Source organism: Vidua chalybeata, chromosome 3 (assembly GCF_026979565.1).
Source record: "Vidua chalybeata isolate OUT-0048 chromosome 3, bVidCha1 merged haplotype, whole genome shotgun sequence".
NCBI lineage: Eukaryota > Metazoa > Chordata > Aves > Passeriformes > Viduidae > Vidua > Vidua chalybeata.
The window spans coordinates 88452363-88473448 of record NC_071532.1 but is presented as its reverse complement, the minus strand read 5'-3'; the positions used below and the strand labels follow the sequence as shown (position 1 = coordinate 88473448).

The following is a 21086-nucleotide window of genomic DNA, read 5'->3' as shown; positions in this document are numbered from 1 at the left end:
AAAACCAAAGCAAATGACATCCACTGTTCCTTACTCACAGATGTACTTGTTTTTGTGACAGAAGGGAGCCATGTTGGTTAAAAACAAATTAAAAGTGCATTTCAAGAATTCTAAGCTCTGTGACTTTCCCAGGGTCTAGAGTGAGACTGCCTTGTTCCCCACTCATCCCTATTGCTCCATCAGAAGATGGATTGGAGGACTTGCCTTTAAGTCATCAGGAGCCTCTCCTAATTAGAGTAGCCTTCCAGCAAAGGTAGGCAGTGGGTTCATAACTTCAGCTCTCAGTACCCTCAGGTACATCCTGTCAGGTTTCAGAGACTTGGCTTTAGAGGACATTTCTTGGTAGATCTCTTACTGAATCCTTTTTGACTGCTTGGTAGTTCTTTGCTTCCTTAAATAATCTTTATAAGGTGTAAATGTCTGGATATTTATCAGTAAAGATGAGTGAAAAATATGAGGCTAGAATTGCTCTCAAACTTGTATTTGTCTCTAATTTGTGGCATTACTCTTAGAAGCTAAAATACATAAGATCTAATTGATTCCTGTTTACTTTTGGAAATTTGGAAAGTCAATATGTAATACTTTTTTTTTTTTTGTTTACTATGTCCTGTCACTTAGCAAACATAATTAAACTATGCACTTTAAATATTACATGGAAATGCTATAGCAATTAAATGTCAGTGACTGCATAGTTGGACTCAAAAGTTTCCTGTATTTGCAGGATTCAAAGCTTGGGAATTTAAAAACACTTTTGGATAATTCTATCAGTTTTCAAGTTAGATTTCTTTGCCTCCTGAAGTCTTTATTCAGCTCTTTAAAATGAGTGCACTGTTTTCTGTGTTGGGCTCAAATTTAAGGAAACTTTCAGAAAAGCAAGCTCAGGCAAATTACTAAAAATCAAATTCTTTGTATGAGTTTTCTCTCCATGTTGCTGCAGTTCCACACCTTATGTCATATGATCCAAGTGGACATTTTACCCACCGAGTGTGGAGTTTGGAGTGGCTTCCTCAGTTTCGTGGGCAGTACCTGCCCAAGCATTTTCCCTGCGGGATGCTGTGCGTTTTCCCTGCGGGATGCTGTGCGTTTTCCCTGCGGGAAGCTCTGCGTTTTCCCTGCGGGATGCTCTGCGTTTTCCCTGCGGGATGCTGTGCGTTTTCCCTGCGGGATGCTGTGCGTTTTCCCTGCGGGATGCTCTGCGTTTTCCCAGCGGAAGCTCTGCGTTTTCCCTGCGGGAAGCTCTGCGTTTTCCCTGCGGGATGCTGTGCGTTTTCTCTGCGGGAAGCTCTGCGTTTTCCCTGTGGGATGCTCTGCGTTTTCCCTGCGGGAAGCTCTGCGTTTTCCCTGTGGGATGCTCTGCGTTTTCCCTGCGGGAGCAGCGCGGGGCGAGGCTGCGGCTGCACGTCCCGGGCGCGGCCGGCAGAGGGCGCGGCGGGAGCGCCGAACGGGCGCGCTGGGACGGCGTTCCCGGAGCCGCTGGGTATTTGTCGTCTGTAGCTCGATCTTTCACATCTAGTGCATTCAAAGTTTTCAGTGTCCTAGGTAATATTCTGTTTTGTCCGTGGTGTTAGGACTATATTAGTTAATCTTGCAGTCAGTAGACTTCATTCCATAAGACTTAGCATCAACTAAACCAAGTATCTGACCATAAATGAGCAATTACATTTTTCTTGTTTATTATTGTTGAGACTGCTTACCATTGGTTTCTATGGTCAATTCCTTGTTCTTATTTTCTTTCCGTAGTGTTTTAGTTAATTTTCTTTCTGATGTCATTGTATTTTTACTAAATAGACATATGTTCCTTTTTTAATAACCTAAGTTAAAAGGTTTTTGTCATCTTTAAAAGATGTGTTGTTCTTTCTCTTTGAATATTTTTTAACAGCTAGTGTTGACCCTGGAAAATAATGCTATCTGGATTTACCAAAAAAGCAGAAAACTGTTGCTCATTAACTGGTTACTCATTTGTTTCGAAAACTGCTTCTGTTTGCCTGTCTTTTCAGCTTTCTGAGGTCATTGCTTGAGCATTTCCATCAAGTCCTCTATAATGTGAAATACTGCAGATGTATCATCATCAGTGGACAACTGGCTGTAGCAGTCATCCTGAATTTAGAGTGTTGTTTTTTGCCTCGATGTGGTTATATTCATCACATCTAACCTTAATAGTCTAGCTTAAGATCTCTGTGTTTGAACTTTTATTGCAAATGTTGTGTATTGGATCTCTGTAGATACTGTTTTACTAGTTGGATATTTACAGCATTGTCCTGCATTCAATATTTTAAGAAGAGCACAGCCTGTTCCTGGTACTCTGGAGCCATAGTGGCACAGGGATTCTGTCACAGATTTTTATTCTTGTCAGCTATGAAATTGCATGTCAGGTTCCTTGTAGAAAATATATATTCCAGATTTTAGCTAAAATCTCAAAGTTATGTCTTAAACTTTTCAAGGGGAGGATGTAGCATCTTACAATCTTATTCCTCCCAGATTTGTGTTCTAGTTGAATTCTCTTCATTGTCAGATCTAGCTTATGTTGAGTTGTGTGTTCCCTGCCTGGCAACAAATCCAATTCTTCAGCAAGCTTAAAAAAACCAAACCACAATTCTACTATACGCTGCCAAAAAAGTAAATAAACAAACCATGTTACTTACTCTTTGTAGAGCCACAACCTTAAAAAATAGTTAGACTAGCTGGTAACTGTGCAGCTTACTGCAGAGGTAACAAAATTAGTGACATTTGGCTCTATTACCTTCCACAACATATCTGTGTAACCTATGACTGAGAAATAGATGAAAGTAGCAGCAGAGTACCATGCTAACGTGATGATTTTATCCTTAGGACTTGTGGTGGTATCTCTAGTGAAAGCTGTGTGTGTGTTTAGCACATGTGGAGGCATGTACATTCTGAAAATCATTCTGCATAATATGGCTTTTCTGCATGTGAACTTAAATATAGTGCAAACATAGTTCAGATTTGCTTCTACTTCAGCTCATGTCTACCTGATTTAAATGGCAATATAAATTTAGGTTGTTTCACACTTCAGGAACAAGCTGAAATCCTGTCACTGTCTATGTTCTAGCTGGTAAACCAATGAAGAAATAGAGGCTTGAGTAAAAAAAAAAATATCAGTTTGGAATGCTTCTGCAGTTGTCTGCTCTTGTAGCAAGAAAAAGCAATAAAATACCTTTGAAAAATATTTGACACATTTTCTGACATAATTTGCCTGTAAGCAATGATTCCTATATAGCTCAGTTTTGCTGTTTTTCTCTTGTAACAGCATTTCCTCCTGCAGTTTGCAATGGTCTTTCTCAAAATAATAAAACTGATAAGAGGCACAGTACTTCCTGAGTAGTAGAGGTCTGACTTTATAAATCCTAACCCTTTTAAGTGGTACCTTCACAATAAAAATTCTTTTCTGTGTTTTCCTGGACTTGCCATTTTAACCCTTGTTTGGGAAGTTTCAGTCAGAATAGTAGTGCTGTATACACTTGTGTACTGTGTTTAATTAAAAAAATAGTTTAATCAACTCTTATGACCTGGTTTTGTAGCATTAAATGAGAAGGCCCGACAAGTGTTTAAAAACAGGCATCTGTTTAAAAAAAACACAGATAGCTGAAGCTTTGAGCACAGATACTTTGAGCACTTGTAAAGATTTTTTGATGCCTCTTGCTGACCACAGACCCATGAAACTGCAGGTCTGTAATGGAGAAGGACAGTGTCAGGTAAACTTACTTACTTTTCCTTTTAGAAAGATTTTATCTATCTGCAAGATGAAGTAAAAGATTTTTGGTATATGAAGTGCTTCTAAACCAACCTTAAAACTACACTGTATGAGTTAAAACAGGTATTCTGAGTTTCTCAAGCTAGTCCTAATAAATTATATTTTTCTTACAAAAAAAGTTAATTGCTATTTGTTGGTATATCTTACAGTGCATTTAAATGCTTGTAATGACTAACTAATAGAGTTTTTAATTTATAGGTGTATATATACACAAATATAGTATTTTTGTGTTTTATTATTTAAAACACAAATCAAAAGAATATGTAATTTTAGGAAAATAAAACAGACCTATCAGTGTTGTCACTGAATTTAGTACACTGTTAATTAAAGTAGAAGATAGGTGTCACTGCTGTGGTCAGTCATTATGGAGAAGACGTATTCACTTAGTGTTTGAATGTTGAAGTTCTGGATGTGTCATTCCTTAAACAGGATTTGCCTCATTAATGAACCAAGGTGAATGGTGAGAATGGTTTATGTTTTTGTTGGCTTATTTTACCTTTTCACATTACCCATCAGTGCTGTGTACTTTTCTCAAAAAAAGGTGAGGATTTACTCAGTCTTTGTTATATCAACTAAGTCATTAAAAATTCACAGGAACACATAAAGAATATTAAATCTAAACAGACTATTTAAAACAACCATTCCTACCCAGTTCATTCTGTGAACTTAAAGTTTATGGGGTTTTGATAGAGATTCCTGGTGGGTTTTTTGTGGATAATAGACTGTTATGTAAAACTTCTTTTGTTTTGAGTGGAGGGGGTTTTGTTTGCTTGTTTTGTTTTTGTGGGTGTGTTTAAGTGTACTTGGTTAACCATTAGGACTGTATGAAAAATAGTTGCATTATTATTGAAAACACATGTGGAAATTGACAGAATCTTGTTTCTGATTATTTGGTGATATGCAAAAATTAAGCATGCTATTTAAACATCTTTGCTGTGATGTTTTTAGGATTTGAAATGTAATATTTGAGTTAAGTAATGATGTTTTATGGAGATTTTCTTGGTTTTTATTTTAAATTTAAATTTATTTTAAATCTAGACTTGACTGTTTAGCCTGGTATAACTTGTGTTCTATCACCTGTTTCTACCCAGAAGTCCTGATGGAATTCTGTGCTTTCCTTGCATGTTGCTTTTGATCTCTCTGATCTCTTTTGGTCCCTTTGATGCTTGTTTGGTGCAAGGTTGGCATGTCTTACTATCCAGTTGTATTTCCATAGTGGTAATATTATTGAAATGGCCCGTGGTAGCTTCACACTGTTAAAAAGTGCTTTAGCAATGGTCAGCTCAAGAGCAAGGCAAATGCTGCCATGCAATATCACTTTCTGCCGTAGATAAAGGGGCCTAGTTTGGTGAAAATTGTGATCCTTGTCTTTATCCAAGTTTCAGACTGTCTCAGGCAAACAAAATTATATAGTCCATGTACGCATTGCCTTCTTCATCTGGAGTATTTTATAGATATAACATTCAGTGAAGAACAACTGAAGTGGCAATGGATGTCAGAGACAGAGCTGAAGTGGCTTTTTCTGAAAATAAGAGGTATTTGGCCTTACTTGGCAGAAAACAGCTTCTTGATAGATATTACAGAAGAGCCGGTCATCTTTAATACTGCTTCACTGGTAGTAAATTTTCTGTACCTTTTGTTCATATATTGAATATATCATTGAAAAATATAGTAAAAGATAAATAATTGGCTAATTAAAAACAAAAAAAAGACAATTGAAAAATCTGCAGGACAATTTAGTATGTCTTTTAGAGCACACAGTTGAGAACATTGCAATCTCTTAAAACACTACACCTTGTTTTGATTTACTCTCTTCATTTTCCTTTTACCCTATACCACTTGGTAGGGCTGGGGAATGAAACTGGGAATACAGGAGTGAAAGTGAGCTTGGGGAGAAGAGGAGGGTCACAACAAGGTTGCGTTTTGGTTTTTTTTGTCTTTGTTTTCCACCACCCAAATCTATCTTTGTTGTCAATACATGAGCATTTCCCCACGTTGAGTCTGTTTTGCTCATAATGGCAATTGATAAGTAATCCATGGACTTACAGATCTATTTTCTCCCACCTTCTTGTTGAGGAGGGGAAGTATGTGAATGGCTGGGTGGGAGTTTGGTGCTTAGCCAAGGTCCATGCACCAAATGGTTCTATGACCAGCTCTCACATTCTCTGAAGTAAAGAGAGTTAAATCAACAAATTTCCTCTTGTCAAGCTGTGGTTGGTACCATGGACTCTGAGCAGGGCACTCCCAGCAAAGGTCAGGTCTTGGCTGGTGGCTTGGCTTCTATGTGTAGTAGTTCCCTCTTGGGGCCAGCCTTTTGCAGTGTTCAGTATTCAGGGGTGAGTCACCTCCTGCTATTCAGGGCTATTATTTTTTATTTATTTGTTGCATTCTAATTTAGGCACTTGGCATAAGCTGTCAGTGGCCTCCTTGGTGATGTTGTCTCTTTGACCTTCTCTATATCTGAAGCCCACCTGCTGTTGTTACCTGAGGTGCTGTCACTGGTTTGCATTTTGCCTCAAATGCAAGAATGCAAAGCTGTGTTGAGTTCATGCATTCTTCTTGTTTTTGTCCTGCCTGTGCCTAAACCATTAGAACCAGGCAGATGTTATTTTTCAGGCAAGCTTACACCACTCATCTCTGCTTTCCTCATTTTACCAGTGTATACTGGTGTCATCTAAAGAGCTAGAGCTGGACAAATGTAGTCTAATTCCTATCTTCTGAGAGACACTTTCAAGCACACTTGGACAATACACAGTTGTTTCTGTCACTTCTTGAAGGCATTAGGAGCAGTAAGTTTGAATAAAGAAAAATAAGGATGTTTTGTTGCATATGTTCTTCTATTTTGACTTAGTGAATTGACCTTAAAGAAAAGAGATAATATTTTAGATAAATAATTTCTCATTTAACTTTGCTTTCTAAAACAATATTCTGTATAGGCTGAGGAGTGACTGTGATTGCTCTGGCATTTTGTGGGAACTGTTTTCTGCTTTTTCCTAACCTTTTCCATTATCTCTTGCACATAGATGAAAACAATATGATTTTCCCAACCTTGGTAACCTTATTGTCCCAGATAATTTTCCTCCTGCTTGAGTATTCTGTACAGGCTTAGTCATGGTAAAGTCACAAGTTGTGTGTAAGGAAGCTAATTTTCTTGTGCAAAATGGACAACGGGCTTTCAGTAACCATTACAGAAAGTGTTGTAAAAAGCAAAATTAAAGAACTGTACAGGTTTGGTGTTTTTATGGTCATAAGGATGATGCGACATGCTGAGTGCTGTAGGGAGTATGTTTAGTAGGACTCGTAAACACTGTTTCAAGAAATACGAAAGTAGCTAATGAGTATATATAAAAAAAGTGTCAGTGCACCTGGTCCCAGTTTAGCGAGGGCTTTGGAGCCATTTTGGTGTTCAAGGGTTATGCCAAACCAATCTGCAAAAAAATTAATAAGCTGACTTTCATTGGTAAGTGATGTTTTAATTTTTTTTTGCTGTTGCTATGTTGATAAACTACTCAGAACGTGACTGGTATGATATGTATTTGGATCTAGTAACTTCTAACTTTTGATTCATTTTATATACCATATTTAACAATGGCTTAGCTGAAGTATGTAGAAAGTAGCTTTTTATGTACTTTATGTATGCTTTCTCTATATGGGTTATTTTCTGTTATGAGAGCGTGCTGCAAGTAATTGTGAGCAGCTTAGAGATCCTTTAGGGCTTTATAATTACTCAGCAGCCATAGTGAAACAGATTTGATGCTAGCAGCGAGAGTTCCTTGGCTAATATAAATACTTGAACTACTGATTACAGCCTCTGATCCTCTGCCAGTAGTAATTACATCCACTATTTCTCCACCCTGAGGGTGCTGAACTGGTGTAACTTAGGAGAAACCAAACTTCTGCACTCTTGCCAGACACTTGACCAATACCATTGTATATGTTCATGGCTCCCAATGGATCATAAACTGTGGTTTGAAGAATGTTAAAATGATACAAGAATACAAAGGATATTTGGTAACAGGTTTTGCTTAACAATATGTTCTTGCTTCAGAAAATGGATGCCAGATTTGTTCCAAGACTAATGTTTGGAGAGTACATTCTTCATAAAAACTCCTTTTTAGTACTTCCTGTATTTGAAGGCATTATTGTAAGGTAGCTTACCTCACCTTCTGAAATGCACTTGCAGTACCTGATATAGCATTTATTTGGGTTGGTTTTCCTTTGCACATTTATCTGGATTCAAACAACTTATATCTTTCAATCCTGTACTTTTGGTTGCTGGACTCCATAGTCTTTGGTGCCTGTTTTTGTGTGTGTGGAGTTCTTGAGATGGCCAGCAGTGTTTGCACAGTGTGTGTGTATGAGGAGTACATGGGCAGCCTGGCTGTGTGAGCCACAGGCCTTCATAAGGGCCAAATGGAGGGCCCACTTCCATAGTTAAGTTCTAAGGCAGCAATATTTATCTTTTATAAATAAGCAGCTGTTTTGAAGACTTGATTTTCTGCTTTGTGAAATTTACTCCTGGGGGAAGTGTTCTTATGTCAGAGTATATTTGTTTATTCAGAAGTAAAATATTTGTAATAATTGTAAATGCTAATAATAATTAAAAAAAAATATTAGAGCATTGCATGTTGTTGGAGTTGCTTGTAGTTTTCCTTTAAACAAGTGTCCTTTTCTGTTTTGGAAAAAAAGCCTTAAACATTAACTCTTACTCATGTCTGAGAAGTGTCGATGCTACTGGCAATTGAGAGTTGATGAAGTAAAATGTTGGAAAATGATGATAAGTAGGCTCAGATTAATGCTGGGTTTTAGCTGTATGAAATTTGAGTGCCTGTCATGTTTTCAGCTCTACTCACTAAAGATAAGAATGTAATCACTGGTACTTGAACATATGGGAAACTGGGGCTTAAAACTCTGTCAAAGGCTGGCAAGATTTGATTTTGCTTCTTAATAAAAGATAATCAATATTTTAAAATGTGTGCAAATGAGCAAGTGTTCCAAATACATTTTACTTTTAAAAGATGAATATTTTCCCAAGGTTTAGCAACAAAACGATTATTTTCAAGCAGTACCACATATTGAGAGAATTAAACAATTGAAATTCAAATGCTGCCTTCTGAATTTTCAAAGTAAGAGATTGATGTCATGCAGGATGTTGTAATGAAATCTTTTCTATGTTGTTTTTTACTAAAGATCAGGTATGGAACTCCTAAGGATTATTTAAACTTATTTGAAATTGTATAGTAAATTTGTCAAGGGAAAAAAAGTAAATATATGGAGATTTGAGAAAATCATTAAACACAGAAAAATGTTTTGCAATAGTATCCTTTTTCCTTAGATGTTAGTGTGTCTATCTTACTGTTTAAGGACTGAATAAGAGCACAGCCTTGATAAGAGTCAACTTCAGTAAGTATTCCTGGTCTTTTAGAACAAGTGATTTTTAAGATCTTTTTTAATACTGTTTTGTTGAAGGAAATCTAAGAGTAAAATGGTCTTGTTTCCAAAAAATCCCTTCATTTCATCTTGCTGAAAAAGGACTTCACAATCTTGTTAGAATTTGTTAGGAAAACCATGAGTAACTAGAGAGAGAGAGAGGAATGGAAGCTTTTATATGCAAAATAGGAAGGCTTAGTAATTTAGAAATATTTGGTACTGTATTATGGGCTGTATTATGTATTTGGTTTTCAGCAGGTTACCCAGGGAGATGGCAGAGTCTCCATCCTTGGAGATATTGAAGCCCTGCCTGGACAGTCCTGGTCAAAGAGTTCTAGATGACCCTGCTCGATCTGAGGGCTTGGACCAGATGATCTTCAGAGGTGCATTCAAACCTTGGACACCTTGTGAATCACAGTTGTTGAAAACCAAATGCACAAAACATAATACAAACAGTGTTTTTTGCTGTTCAGATGGGATCTCCTGTGTTTCAGTTTGTTGTCCACATTTCATGTGGTCCTGTCACTGGTCACCCATGGAAAGAGCCTGGCTCTGTCCTATTTGCACCCTCCATTCAGGTATTTATATGCATTGGTAGAATCCTCCAGAACCTTCTTTCCTCCATGCTGAGCAGTTCCAGCTCTCCCAGTCTCAGTCGTTCCTCATAGCAGATGCTCCAGTCCCTTCATCTGTGTGGCCCTGTGCAGGTCTTTCTCTGGTATGTCCATCTCTCTTTTAGAGAGGAACCTAGAACTTGGACGGATAATTGATTCCCAGTAGTAAAATCCTATTACTAATAAAATCTAAATATCTCTTCTGAAGCTCTGTAATAAAACTGATTTATAGTACCTGATTTTTATACAGTAGCAGACATTTATTTCTTGTAGTGCATAAGGCTTTAGTTAAGTAGGGTTTGGAAAGATAAAACATCAGTTTTTAACTGAAGGTTTTTATGAAGGCCTACATTGATGAAGCCCTATAGTACTAATGATGACTATGGAAAATGAGCTTTTAATCAAGTATATTGGATGGATATATAGAGGGTTGTGTCTTGTCTCTTTGATGATATAGTCTTCAGGATTGGAGAACTTTTGCTAGTGTGGTTGTTCTTAAAGCATTCTGGAGCACAGTGCTAGACTGATGAGGTCTGTGATGGGAAACACCTGCCATGGTTTGTGACAGTGACTTTGAGGGTCTTCAAATAATAATCTTTCACCCATTCTAACCAATTGCTTCTTGTGTGATACTAGCCAGTAGCTGCTACCAAGAAGAGATTTTAAGAAGAGATTTTGGCTTTCTTAATTTGCTTCTCACAAATGAAGTGCAAGAGGCAGGGTTTGTGCGTGTGAAACTTTAAAATCATGAGATTAAGACCCTGGGGAAATCACTGCTCTCTGAGTTACCTTCTCCCACATCAGCTCCATGGATGCAGGTTAATTAAAGTATCATTGTATAGTTGAACTGAGGAATACATTCCAGGTTACTTTAGAGTACTGGAATCACCATTTAGTCTGAGAACCTGGGAGAAGGACTGGAAAGGCTACAAACTGTTCATAAATAATGCCAGAACAAGAAATAAAAGATCTGCATGCAGCCAAAGAATAGTAAGCAGTAATGAAGAGATGAAGAACTGTTTGCATGAATCAGAAGTTCATGGTGAAATAAAAGAAACAATCTCATTTTCCATGCTTGCTGCAAAGGTGAGTGTTCCAGTACACTGTTTGTTTGGTTTGAAAATAACTAGGTATCTGGAAGTTGATACAAAAAAAGGACTCAGGACTAGATTAAATGTTGAGAAAGCTCTCTATAAAGGCCGAGTCAGTGGTGAAACAGTTGATAAAATCACTGAAGAACGTGTGAGAACATCTATGATAAGCAGTATTATTTAACAGAAGATTTGGATTTTGCTGACAGGGTAGCTTCTTAAATGTCTTTTTCAATCTACATATAATTAAAGCCTGAAACACACTATGCACTATTGTAAGAAAGATGGAATCAATAACTTATTTTTGGGGGAAAATATCTAATGAGCATATTCATAACTGTCAACTTCAGCTTTATTTTAGTATGCAAAAAAGTACAAGAGATAAGTTCATTTACATGCTGTCACCCTCAAATGCAAGTGAAATGATTATATGCACAAGTAATAATGCTGCAAGACCCAGCAACAGTTCGTTTGGCAATTAAACAAGGTTTAATGATTGAAAAATTTTGCTTTAAAGGACTCTAATCCAGGTGTTATTTATACCTCAGTGTGAAAATGAGAGCCTAGACATTTCCAAATGGGATAAAGAAATCAATTACTTTCAGAAGCAAGTGCCTCAGGAAAACATTATTATTCTGAGTGCATTTGACAAATGCTGAGCTGAAATTAGTGGACTTTGAGTTTTTTCAGAGTTCTTAAAGTATTAGGTAAATATCTAGGACATGCTAGCAAGGACACTTTGCACAACTCTTAATATGTTTCTTCTCTTATAGAAAATTTGTAATCTGGCAGCTTGAATTAACTGGCAAAATGAAAAGAAGACATTATATATGTAATATTTATAATTTAGAATGTATATTTTACAACATAATTTATATTTTATTATACTCGTATATAGGTTTTAAATGTTTAGACACAGCATCTAAGCAACATTGATAACTATTGTGCCCTACCTTTCAGAGTCCAAAAAGAAAATGAGAGTGCTAATAATATAACTTTATTTCTTTTGTTTTTTTGTTTTTTAAATAAGTTAGTTGCTGCTTTTGATTTGCTTTCCTTAAACATAGAAGGCCACTTAGTGTTCCATGTGATTGTTACATTTGTACTAGAAGCCCAGTAATGCTACTCTGTATTATTTATTTCCTTTCTTTCATAAATTTGGTGGTACTAGATGGAAATAATCTAAATGCTTTATGCATTTTTGCATAGTTTTGTTAGTTTTGAAGAATGTTATTTGCTGTTAAATAGGTTGTGTGTTGTGGAATAAATGTAACATTAATTGTTTGGTGTAGTTTTTATTGAGCATATTTCAGTGTAAGTGCTGCTGAAATAACTTTTAATAGCTGAAGAAGCCTTGGCAAAAATTACTTATTAATTTTGTACCGTGCTTGAAATTTGTAAGATGCTGTGAAAGGTTAAACCCCAACTTTTTTCAAAAGAAAATTGATCAGTATTAAAATGTCAACTGTCTAGGTACAGCAGCATACTGGCATGCAAACACTGCTCTCTCATTCCAGGTTCCCCAGCTGCATAGCATTTGCATTGTGACATTTTCTAACAACATTAGCACCATAGCTGATGTTTCAAAATCAATCAGTTTCTCTTGGTATGAGACAGCCTGCAGCTTAGTTGGATGTTGAAGGTGTTTGTCTGGAGCGTAATTAACTTGAATTCTTGGGTTCTGGCAATATATACAACTCATGACTTCTTAGTGCAAAATCATACAGACCAGGTAATATAATTCTGAAATGTCTTTTAGAAAAGAAATAAAGGCAAGCCAAATTAATATTAAGGCTTTTTCAGAAGTACAAAACCTTTCTATTGGACTCTATAAACATTGAGTCTGAAATTTAATCTAAAGCAAGTATTTTGGTGCCTGGTGCATTAAAATGCCTTACTGGAGAATTCATAACCTTTAATACTACATTTTAAAGAATAGCCAGCTAGAATTCAAATTTTGTTTTAGCATTTTAGAGTTTATATTCATCAACAATGCTTCTAATCAGAGAGAAATGCATTAAGAAGTCTTTTGCGACTATTACGTCCTCTGTTTAGGCTGAATTCTAGAATAAAATGTACATGAAAACTATTTTTTTGTTTTGTTGCTGAAGGCAGATTGCAGTGGGAATGAGATTTTATATAAAGGATTTATGTTTCAAATGTCATTGTATGGTAGAGTTTCCATTTTTATATAAAGGCATGGTCTTATATATGGACTCATGGACTCTGTGTAAGTGGAACTGAGGCTTAAAGGCCTGCTATTTATCGTAATCTTGCTGGATATTTGCAGAATTCATGTTCAAGACTAGGCTGGATGGGGCTCTGGTCTAGTGAAAGGTATCACTGTCCATGACAGGGAGTTTGGAACTAGATGAGCTTTAAGGCCCCTTCCAGCCCAAACCATCCTATGAGTCTATGTTGATCCTATAAATATGTGAAGAGTACTCTGAGATGTGTGTAGCATATCCCTAACAATATAGTGAATGCTATGACACAGTCTTTGAGTAGAACTAAAATACTTCTACAGCATTATTTTTAACCTGTTCTCTATCTTAAAATGGGAATGAGAGTGGAAAGCTTCCCAAAGGCTTTTGTAGCATGTCCTGAAGACTGTTTTTTCTTTTCATCAAATGTATATTCCAGAATCCAGAAGGATAGCTAATGTAGATTAACTAGGGTTAAGGAAAAAAATCCTGAATTAATATCAAAACTTTTACAGAAAGCATCTTACTGTCTTCTTTTGTTTCTCAGTTATTCCTGGTGAAGGGAGAAAGCTGGGATCTGTTATTCTGACTTTCAGATACGTCATGGCTACAGTATAGTCAATTAAAAAACCATAAATGGTTTGGTTACATAAAATCTGATATTCTGTTAGATTGGTTACATTCAGAAAACATCTTAAAATGCTGGCCAAACAAATCTTTGAATAAAGTTTGTCTAGTACTAATGAGTTAGTTGGAACAAGTGTAGTGCTTATTAATGTTAAATAGCTATTGCTAAAGGCAGTGTCTGTTTCAAAAAGTTCAAGAGAAAGACCTGAGTAGGTAAAGTAGTGCTTGATTAGTAGAGCAAAAGATAATTTTATTTCAATCCACTAAAGATAATTTCTAACTGTATACCATTCCTTTAGATGAGTTACTGCTGCAGGTACTACTGTGATGTCATATTTTACTCATATCCTTTTTTCCATTTTTATGGAAGGAAGCTTCTACCTTCTTTCCCTCTTGCACTTTGCTACTGTGCAGGCTCATACTCAACTGGGTGATGCATTTAATGGGAACAAATAGCCCATAGTGCATGAGTTGGGCACACATAGGTCAGGCAGTAAGTTGGGCACAGGCCCTGCAGAGAGACCTTGACAGATTAGTGGGCTGGGCAGTCACCAACTGTATGGTATACTTTAACAAGGGAAAGTGCCAGATTCTGCACCTGGGATGGAGCAACCCTGGTTGTGTGCATAGACTGGGGAACGAGAGGCTGGAGAGCAGCGCTGTGGAATGGGACTTGGAGGTCCTGGATGATGGAAAGGCAAATAAATCTGAGCCAGCAGTGCCCTGGCAGCCAGGAGGGACAACCCTGTCCTGGGGGCATCAGGCCCAGCATGGCCAGCGGGCAAGGGAGGGAATTGTCCCACTCTGCTCTGCCTGGGCCAGCCCCACTTCAAGTGCTGGGGGCAGTTCTGGATGTTACAATATAAGTTGAAGGAAAATGTGCTCTTTCAATTAAAATTGTTCAAATATTTTGATGAGGGCTCCTCAACTATGTTTAAGGAAAGCTATCCTTAGTGTTAGATATAAAAGAGCAGTGTCATGAGGATACCACATCTTCCTGAAATGAAACATTCGAAATAACTGGACAAAGTGTTTGTTCTAAGATTTGAAAAGTGTTAGATTTTATTCTCACAATACCGTGGTTTGTAGAGAATATTACCTTGTTCAGGCAACATAATAGAGGAAAATGGGGAGTAATTTTGCTCCTAAGATTTGCAGATTCAGGAAAATATTGGCCCTGTGGATTCTCCTTTGACTTCAAGGGATTGTTTTTTTGCCCTTTAATGGTGAATCCTTAAACTGCCAAGCATAGGCCACCTCTTCTATATTCTTTCATTGCAGTGTCAAGCAAAATCTTGGTTAAAGATCACTAGGTTTTGGTTCTGCCTCAATTACTACAACTCTCCTAAATTAGTTTTAAACGAGTGTTTCTGTTATTTGATAGTGCTCACACAGAAATGTAGTTTATTGTATATATAACTTTGATAATAATGTTGATACTTTTCAGGTTTGTAATGTTACTTTTTTTTTTTTTTTTGCTGCTTACATCATTATCCAGTCAGACTATAAACATCCTGTTATAAATGCATGCTTTTTTCTGATTAAATGCAATATTTCAAGCACTGCACAGAGAAAAATGCTTATCTTATGTAAAATTATACCTATGTGTTTGAGTGTGCACACAAATACTGTTTTCTGTATCTCTTAAGTTAATAATGGAGAAATAAATATATGGTATTTCAGGTGGTTCAGTCTTTGTTCTGATAACTTTGTTAGAAATTAGGTGTTTAGAAGGCTTCCAAATTCTTTTCAGAAATAACTTCTGATTTTCTGGTTGTGTTTAAAACAAAGTTAGAGGGTTACTTTAATAGGGGATGTGAATATAGAACAATGCATATATTGACCTTTAAAACTCAGTAGTAGGAAAATGAGTGTTTTTTTCTAATAAAAAGAAACTTTTGAATAAATGCAGAGTTTATATAAGTTTTAGTGTATCATATGCATCTCAATCTATCTCCATAAAACAAGGGAATGTGGATCATGCTGTAACTGCCAAGACAGCTGCCTTCCTTAAAAGGAGGATGAATGGGTTGCTGAGAGTGCCAGGTTAAAGTTTTCTGCAGCAGTCAGATGGGCTGAGTACCTTTGGGTTACCTGGGGCTGAGAAGAGCTGTGCTGTGAGACAGTGACTGCTGCAGTCCAGGGCTCCCTCAGCAGCAGAAATGGCCCTTCCTCCTTCCCTGCTGGCCCTGTGCTCAGTGGCTTCAGCCTTCCTTTGGCAGACAGCTCCTGCGAACCTCCTCTCATTTATTTGGTCGATGGTGCTGTGAGCTTGAGGTGCGAGTTTCAAATTTGATCCCAGTCTGACTTCTGCCCAGCAGCCAAGGTTGTGAAATGGATGTAACAAATGGGTGGTCTTTCAGGAGTTACATATTTTTAATTAGTATGTATAATAATTAAATTAATTAATACTTCATGCTATTTTTGAGTTACCTATAAAATACTTCAGAACTTGATGCCTATTTATACAGTGTGAAATACCTTGAAATTTCTACTTTGTTCAAAGCTAGTTTTCAAAATACAGCTTAAGAATCATTGCAGCCACAGAATCATGAAATACGTGTTTATGTTCAGTATTTTGAGATAGATGTATGTCAGAATTATCCAAAGTGCTATGTTTGTAACTTTTATAGGTGAAGGTAGCCACCTTATATACAGATACTGAGCAAATTTAATACATATATATTTCTAGTTATTTTAGTTAATACACCAGTTAGCTAATATTGTACAATAATGTGACATATAGATTGCTGTGTTTATTTTTGCAGGAAAAGTTGAATGTTTTAACTAGTCATATGAGTTAGAAGAAAAAAAAATATTTTAGAACAATCAAATTGCAAAATAGGTTATGCTCATTTAAAAGAAAACAGTATACACAGAGGCATGTTTATATAAAAGTCACATAGTGCTAAATACTATGTAAATTGCTTTTATACAAATGTAAATTATATATAATATGGCTTCATGAATTATATTTACATTGGTAGAAGGCTGTCTAGGCACAAGATCACTTCTAGTTCAAATATGTTTGGAAAAACGTATACCACTTTCAATAATGTCTTGCTATTTAATTCTAATTGCATTGTAATTTTAGAAAAATGACTTTTCACTGTTTGTTAACTTGTAAATATTTCTGCTAGCTTCAGATTCTGGAAGGCTGTGCTTAGTTATTTTTAATAGGAGAAATGATGTCTTACCCAATGTTGTATAAAGTTGTAACAATGCAGTGTGACTTCTAACATAATTCCTGCCTTGTGCTATCAGTTTTATTTTATTAATATCAGTTCATATTTTATTAATTGTACTCCTTTTTTCTTCCAGCTGACAGCACGATCACTACCTTCCATACAGTCCGATGAGAGACTTCAACCTCTGCTTAATCATCTCAGGTAGTATAAAATGAAAGCATGACTATATTCCTTCATACAGATTAAAGTAATTGTTTTGGTAGAATGCATTAGGTACAGGTTTTTTACAGACCTCATCTGTGTGATTGGCTTTGAAAAAAACCCCAAAAGTAATTCTTCAACTTAACAAAAGCTTTATAAATTACATGGAACATAGTTTATAGAACTAGTGTTGCTTCTAAATAACAAAAAATAGTTGTAGCTTTTATAAAGGTTGTTTTTTTTTTTTAATAGCAAGTGCAAAGTTGTTAAGCTATTTTATGAACAAAACAGATTCCAAATCACAGTGCTCAGAGCATGGGCCTTCCTTGTTGCAAATATTCTATGCTCCCTGCTCTTTTTGGAAGATTTTGCTGTCATTGATAAATGGAGTACTAATATGTTCTTTTAGTAGACCTATGTAGATTGCTGAAAGTGTGAACCATTAGAATAAATAGCTTGTCTCCCTCTTAGCTGTGTGTGTGTGTGTATAGCTATATCTAAGTGTATACATAGATATAAGCTTTCTACTTTATTTGTAGAAGAAGGTAAGTAAAGAACTATGGTCTGTTTCTTACATATATATATATATATATGATTGCTTTTTACCACTTTATATGGGAGACTTTTCTTACTCTGGTCATATGCAGGAGGACAAGGTCCGAACAATTAGAGAGAGCTGGTTTAGAATCATGGAATAATTTAGCTTGAAGTGAACCTCTGGAGATGATTTAATCTAGCCCGTGCTCAATGTAGATCTGGTTAGATCACGTTGCTCAGGTGTTTGTTTTTGTAGAATTTTTAATGTCTCTAAGGATAGAAATTTACTTAAATATTGAATGTCAGCAATGAAAGCTGTTTCTGAACACATACATCTTAGCATTAAGATCATTGAAATGATGTTGGATGAATTAGAAGTGGAAGTGTTGAGGCTCCATCATGGCAGCACTGCATGGGTAATTGGGATGCAGATCTTGTTTGCAGATCATGCTTCTTATTTTCTATGGTGCTGTACTGCTTGAGCTGTCTGTTCTCAAACGCTGACATTTTATTTTGATTTTTAAAAGGCTCATTATTTCTATTATATAGGAAGAGTTTTATGTTTTGTTGTTTTTAGTGTAAATCAGAATATGAAAAATACCTTTCATTGTATCTCTGCTTATTTACATATGATTGAACTTCGTTCAAAAGCAATGAATGAAAACAAGAATTGCAATGTTATTGTTACTGTTACATAGCTGGGGTTACTTCTGAATGCCAATAACCTTCCATGATTTTATTACCCTACGTATTACTGGGGTTGTAAAAATATGCCTCAGTGGTATACCTTTCTTAATTTGAAGATCAAGATCAATTAAGTTAGCTTTTTATAAACTGTGCTCTCTAGGAGTAATTACTGAGAAATTGAAAATGTTTTTTGGATGTATGCTCTGTTCCATGTAAGTGGAACAGTCCTTCAGTATCATGATCAGTACCGTCTGTGCTTTTTTTTTTTTTTTTTTTTTTAATATGGAAAAAGGAAACGTTCCAAAAGAAAGTTCTTCAACAGGGATACTATACCCCACATTTATGCCAACTGCTATTTTTGTACATTGTTATGTTACCTCGGGGAATATATGTTATAGAGCTGGTAAATCACTTCTATTTTGCTTTTTTGAAAATGGAGGGACTGTTTCCAGTTTGTTTTGTCACCAACTGAAAAAATGATACAAATACTTCCAAGTTGTCTATTTGGAAGTTACTTTAAAATTATAAACAAAATATGTCAGACCTTGCAACTTGAAAAACAACCTCTGGCAGTGAACAGATAGGTGACCAAAGGGAATTCTGTTGCTTCTATAGTAAAATTAATAATAGACACACATGGTTTAAATACTTTAAATTATTTATCCCTTTTGTGTGATGAAAACAATCTGTTAATACAGTAATCCCTAGAGGAGTACCTAGGGTCCTATATTCTTCAGCTTCTACTTTATTGCCTTTATTGCCTATGGGTGATGGAATTGAGTGTGTATGCAGTGAGTGTCACATGATATGAAACTGGGGAGAATGGTTTGCACCAGATGGGTGCTCTGCCTTTCAGATGGACTTGGCAGGAGGGAGAAAAGGGCTGCCAGGAACCCTGTGAAGTCCAACAAAGGGAAACAGCAGGGTGTGCAGTTGGAGAGGATTGCCCCATGTGCCAGTGTAAGCTGAGGGCTGAATGGCTGTGAGTGCAGAAGAGGACCTTGTGGTCCTGCTGGACAGCAAGCTGTGAGCCACCACGGTACCTGTGAAGCAAAGACAGCCAACAGTCCCCTTGCATGGCATTAGGAAGGGCACTTGCAGCAGGTCAGGGGAGATGATCCTTCCACTCTACTCAGCATTGGTGAGACCACATCTGCAGGGCTGTGTCCAATCCTGGGCTCCCCAGTACGTATGACAAGAGACTGAGAAAACTGAGGTTGTTCAGCCTGGAGGAGATAAATTGCAGGAAGTGTGTGTGTGCATTTTATCAGTGCATGTAAATAGGTGTCTGATAAGGAGGAGTAAAAAAAAGTGAGAGTTTTCTCAGTGATATCCAGTGATAGGCCAGGAGGCAATGGGCAGAGAATGATATACAGTCTCTGGAAATTCTGCCTAAACTTAAGAAAACACTTTTTTCTTGGCAGAGTGGTTGAACATTGGAACAGGCTGCTCAGAAGGTTAGAATCTGTCGTTGGATGTGCTCAAACCCCAGCTTTATGAGATCTAAGCAACCTGCTGTAGCAAACACCATTTTGAGCAGTGGTTGGACTAGATGATCTAAATCCTATATGATCCCTCACCTCTCCCTTCAGATAAAGGGAAAGAGGGTTTCTTTGCTATGTTTGCTCTAATGTTGGCTTTATGAGTCCTAATTACTTGGTTTCTTGTTTTTGTCTGATATGAAATATTTGCAGCCTATAATTGATAAATTATTTTCTTTCAAAATTTCTAAACTTAAAAATATTTTGGAACTGCTTTAAATGATGCCATAGTGTTTGCTTTCTTTTTCAGCCATTCTTATGTTGGCCCAGATTACAGCGTCCAAAAGAACACTGGAAAAATTTCTCTGGAGCAAATCGATGCTGTAAGTTGTTTCTGGAGTTATATAGGATGTTGAAATAGAACTTTTTAAATTTAAGTACTCTATGTACAAACTAAATATAAAACCTTTATCTTCTTTTCATTCATATTTGCTTTGTAACTGTTGAATGAAATTGCATTGAAGTTCAAGACAGAGCAGAATTAGTTGAAAATGCATCTAATAAGGATTCAGACTCAGAGTGAAGTTGCAGTGAAATGCTTAATTTGCTGTTCAATTTTGTACACTTTCACAAATACGTAGCATAATTATAAGCAGAATACAACAAAATTTTCTAATTTAACAATCTTGCAAACCATGATGTTTAGTTTATGATTACTGTGTTGCAGTATTAGTCTTTCCAATGCTGGGTTTTTTGATTTTTGACTTCCAGGAAGGGTTTTGAAAACAAGGAAGTAAACAAAATGGAAGTAACAGTCCATTCAAAACATATTATAACTCCTTTATCTGAATTTTAGGAATCGTGTGTTTTCAGCATCCCTCTTAACCATGATAGTGTTTCTCTGTCAGTGAAGTAAAATCCCCTTCCCTTCCCCATCCCCCAAAACTCTATAAAAGGTCGTTTTGCCATTCCAGATGCTAAAATAAAGAAGAGTCAAGGAATATTGTAATGCAAGTGTGGGTATATTTTTCCTGACAACAATTAAACCTTGTAACTTTGTAGCTGGAGACAGTCTGATAGTACCAGCTGTATTACTCTGTCCCCTGGACTTTGTTCTTGAGATGGTTGTTGAATTGGTTAGTTTGTGGACTCACTTGTGTTATGAATTCAGTCCCAAGGCTCTCTGTACATGCCTACCTTTTCTTCCAGCCATTGGCATTTTCAAATGGAGCTAATTAATAATTGCAGTAAACA

At 36.5% G+C, this 21086-nt stretch overlaps 1 protein-coding gene across 1 annotated transcript in view; it reads left to right on the top strand.

The window, feature by feature from the left end:
* PRIM2 (DNA primase subunit 2) overlaps positions 1 to 21086 on the top strand; it is an 89344-nt gene that overhangs the window by 35523 nt on the left and 32735 nt on the right. The window contains exons 7-8 of the mRNA XM_053938383.1: positions 17060 to 17127; positions 20143 to 20215. Of these exons, the coding sequence (XP_053794358.1) occupies positions 17060 to 17127; positions 20143 to 20215 (141 nt within the window). The remainder of the gene's footprint in view (positions 1 to 17059; positions 17128 to 20142; positions 20216 to 21086) is intronic.